A 4025-nucleotide genomic window follows, 5' to 3' on the forward strand; every position below is an offset into this window, starting at 1 on the left:
ACATTTAGCTCCAAACATAACAAATGGAAAATAAGGAAGTAAAAATGACTCAAGGTTGGGATAAACTATGAAAATCTACCTATTAAACATAAGAAATAGGTACTTTAAGCATGTAATAAACCATGCTTATCAGTCGTTTTTAACTCGTTAGCTGCCCACTAATACTCTAGTAATTTCCATTTAATGGGCTAATATTTTTGACTTCGATTTAGGAATTGTTACGATTCTCTAAGTTTAAAATGAAACAAATGCGAGGATTGAAATTGAGATTTGAGGTTATCCTCAAGTGAATTTCGTGAAACCAAGGAAAATTGTGTCCAAATACAACTTAAGAAAATCGAGCTCTTACACATGATTTTATTCAAGTTTTTTCCGTACTTTATATCTATTATTTCTAAGAATTTTACAAGATTCCTCAAACATATGTTCATAGTTATTAGTTAATTTCTCATTTATGCTTTCTATTGAATTTTGTTTTAATGTCGTGATTAATTTGCTTGTTTATCCCACCTTTAATGTTCAGTGAAGTTATATTTAAAAACAATTCGTTGTTTGGTGTTTAGTTCGACATTCTTTTGATTGGATAATTGTCGCTTTGGGTCGATGTTTTGGTAATGACCAATTGTTAACATTGAGATTCAATTGATTGATTTTTCCTTAGCTCAAGTTAGTGTTTGGTTAATTGATTTCAGTTAAGTGTTCACTTAACATGAAAAATTAGAGATAGAGATCGGCAAAAATATTTGTTTTAACGTTAATGTGTTTAACTTTAGCATATTGTGGTAGTAAATGTGGGTTTTGGTTCAAGAAAACTTGTCCACTTCGGAAGAGACAGATTGAACTAGTTTTGCTTAAGAAATCCTCACCATTATTGAAAATCAGAATTGACATTACCCAAGGACCATTAATATGTAGTTTGTCTCGCTTTGTTTGGTTCCTTTGTTGTTTCATTCATTTCTTGTTTTCTTTATTTGTTTCTTTCTAATTACTTTAATCATCTATCCATCAATTGGATTCAGGCCGACAAATCTTTGTTTAGTCCATTGCCTCGACCCTGAGATCGACCTGTATGTTACACAACCCATACAAATGCAGCATGAATACAAAACATACATCAATTTTCTGGCGACTTAGGGGGTGTTTGGGTAAGCTTTTCAAAACGACTTATTAACTTATTTCAGTTGGGTACCGGAGATAAGTCATTTTGGAGTGTTTGGGTAATAAAAAAAAGTGCTTATACCGGTACCAAACCGGTAATAAGTCGTTTTTGATAAGTCAATCCCCCTGACTTATCAAAATCAACTTATTTACAATTTACCATTTTAACCCTTACCTTCCTCAAGCGACCGACTGATGATTCGGGGGTGTTTTGTGAAATCGAACCAGAGAATCAAACCAGAGAAATCGAATCGAATGTCATCTTGGAGACGGATGTCGTCTTGGAGACGGAAATCGGTGCCAAGAAACTCGCCGATGCAGAGGTTCTCGGGGAGAAACCACTSACAGGAGATCGCGATGACAACCTCTTCCACGGTGGGTGCAAACTCGCCGATGCAGAGGTTCTCGAGAAAATAGGGTTGGAGTGATGAGGATGGAGAGGAATCTGGAGAAAATAGGGTTGGAGTGATGAGGATGGAGAGGAATCTGGAGAAAATAGGGTTGGAATGATGAGGATGGAGAGGAATCTGATGGAGAGGAATCTGGAGAAAATAGGGTTTGGAGTGAGGATGGAGACGATGAACAGTGGAGGTTGATTGGAGGACCTTTTTGGTAATTTTACATCTATAAGCCAAATTTGCCAAACACTAAAAACCAACTTATCAACTTATTGCTTTTTGGTACCATTATAAGCTAATCCAAACACTTTTTACAAAACTCCAGTTTGATACCACATAAGTTAATAAGCACTTTTACAAAAAAGCATAAGTTGTTTTAAATAAGCAATCCCAAACACCCCCTTAGCCAGGTTGGAAATTAGGCAAATATGGATTTTGTTCCAKACTTGTCTTCGTCTTTATCTCATTTCAATTGTTATTTTCATTTTCGTCATCACATCGTTTACWRCGTTTTATAACTATGATTCTACTACCATAGGTAATTAAACACATGATTGTAAAGACAAAAAGTGTAACAATTCTAAGACACYGACGGACTAATCCCAAGTAGGCCGTTGGAAACAATACTTAGCGAAGGAAACTTTGGTTGAAGAATAGCAACTAAAATATGTATGCACTTTGGTATATTTATTTATAATCATAATTTGAATCGAGGACAAAGAATAAAGAATATTTAAGTCTTAAGATCAGAAATCAATCAAAAGATGAAAATGAAATATGCAAACCAAGATCTAGCTTACGGTTAAAGGAATCTAGAGTTCTTGCATTCAGCAGGTAGACCATTGGGAAACCGTTTGCGGTCGTTGCAGTAGTTGTAGATCATGTGCTTGTTCTGCACCCATCTAATCCTGTTCCTGCCATCTGCATCAAGTCCTTGAGTACTCCATGCCTGGTTGTCAGATTCGGAGCTTGTTGACTTTGAATTAGGACCAACTCTTTTGGCATTGGCATTGAATTTCCTGTAGGAAGCAGTAAAGGGTGCTTTAGTCCAGTCTGCCTTCACACGCCCACCTTGGGTTGCCCAGTCATCTGCGTTCCACAGGCTGGCATACACCCTCATGGGTTGGCTCTTGGGAAAKGGGACTCCAGAAGCCTCATGGTTATTGAACACCCTCACTGGTATGTTATCTATCAAGAAACTGCAAAACCAGAGATTTTCAAGATCATATTCATGGAATCTTATCATTTCATTCAGTGTAAACGTCCCTGTAGTATACAGAAGCGTTTGTGAAAATCTGGGGACAAAATATGTACTTTTCATGAGAGACTTACATAATTCTTTGAGTGTTCCATACAATGGTGTAGGTGTGGAAGGCTGCAGTGGGATCAAACCATAGGTGGAACTGTTGTTCTTTATTTCCTTTCCCTTGTGAATACACATTGGTGTGGATTGTGTAAGGGTTTCCDGTTGAGTTGCCCAAGAACTCAAAGTCTATCTCATCATGTCCCGYACCTTGTGATGACAACTGATGTGATTCAATACAAAGGCATTGATTTTGTTAGACTTTGTGACATTAATAAATGTGATCATAAAATTCGAGACTATTACGGATGATAGTACTTACATAGAATGTGGTGACTGTGCCAGCAGAGTTGCCAGGTACTAGTTTCAGTTGCATGTCGAATCTACCGAAGAGGTACTCATGCTTGGACTGGAAACCAGAGCCAGAGCATTGATCGAGCGAAAGTGTGAGATCCTGACCACCGTTGAGTATTTTAGCACGTTCACCTCCAAAAGTAATGTCAATGTCGTCGTAAAAACTTCCTGCGGAAGCTGCTACTATCAGATATGAAATTGTTAGAGCAACTGCACAAGCTTTARGGTRTGAATGGTTTGACTGTCCCATTAGTAATGTTTAGAGAGAGAAAGAGAGAGGTGATGCGTTTTAGATTTGTGGGAAGGAATGGTTTATATAGGTGTGGCTACATTCACAATTTTCAGGAGGAACCATCCCGCGTTTTGCAAAAGGAAGTCAACTAGGCAATCTTAAAGTATTCTGGAAATCTTGATCATTTACGTGTGCCAACTCATGTATTTCTTCTTTTGCCTGGAACACAACTGTTGTTCTCCACACCGTTTCCTACCTTATTCCTGGCTTACAAGTGCATGTGATGCCTGCACATATTTTTTTATTTTATTCYTGTTCTTTTGTCGACTTGCATATAATTGATGTATTCTTCTCTATATTCTGTTATTTATTTTCATTCTGAGTACCAAACCTGAAAATTATAATTATGACCTATTAATCTATAACTTTCATAAATGATTTATAATATTTATAAATTTTTAAACACATTTCAATGTGACACTTTATTTTTGATATGGATCTTATAGATGAATGTAAATCTATTTCAAATCAGGATGACTAATAGAAAAAGAGAAAAGTACCCTTCAATCAACTAACAAAC

At 36.6% G+C, this 4025-nt stretch overlaps 1 protein-coding gene across 1 annotated transcript; it reads right to left on the reverse strand.

Annotated features, from left to right (window-relative positions):
• Positions 1 to 2296: 2296 nt before the first annotated feature.
• LOC112506767 (xyloglucan endotransglucosylase/hydrolase 2-like) lies at positions 2297 to 3499 on the reverse strand. The gene is made up of 3 exons (XM_025111025.1): positions 3182 to 3499; positions 2889 to 3082; positions 2297 to 2755 (listed from the first exon to the last, which is right to left on the reverse strand). The coding sequence occupies exons 1-3, from the start codon at positions 3461 to 3463 to the stop codon at positions 2359 to 2361; spliced, it is 873 nt and encodes a 290-aa protein (XP_024966793.1). The 5' UTR covers positions 3464 to 3499; the 3' UTR covers positions 2297 to 2358.
• Between the last annotated feature and the right edge of the window lie 526 nt (positions 3500 to 4025).

The sequence above is a fragment of the Cynara cardunculus genome, assembly GCF_001531365.2.
Source record: "Cynara cardunculus var. scolymus isolate 2C chromosome LG 2, CcrdV1, whole genome shotgun sequence".
In the NCBI taxonomy this organism is placed as follows: domain Eukaryota; kingdom Viridiplantae; phylum Streptophyta; class Magnoliopsida; order Asterales; family Asteraceae; genus Cynara; species Cynara cardunculus.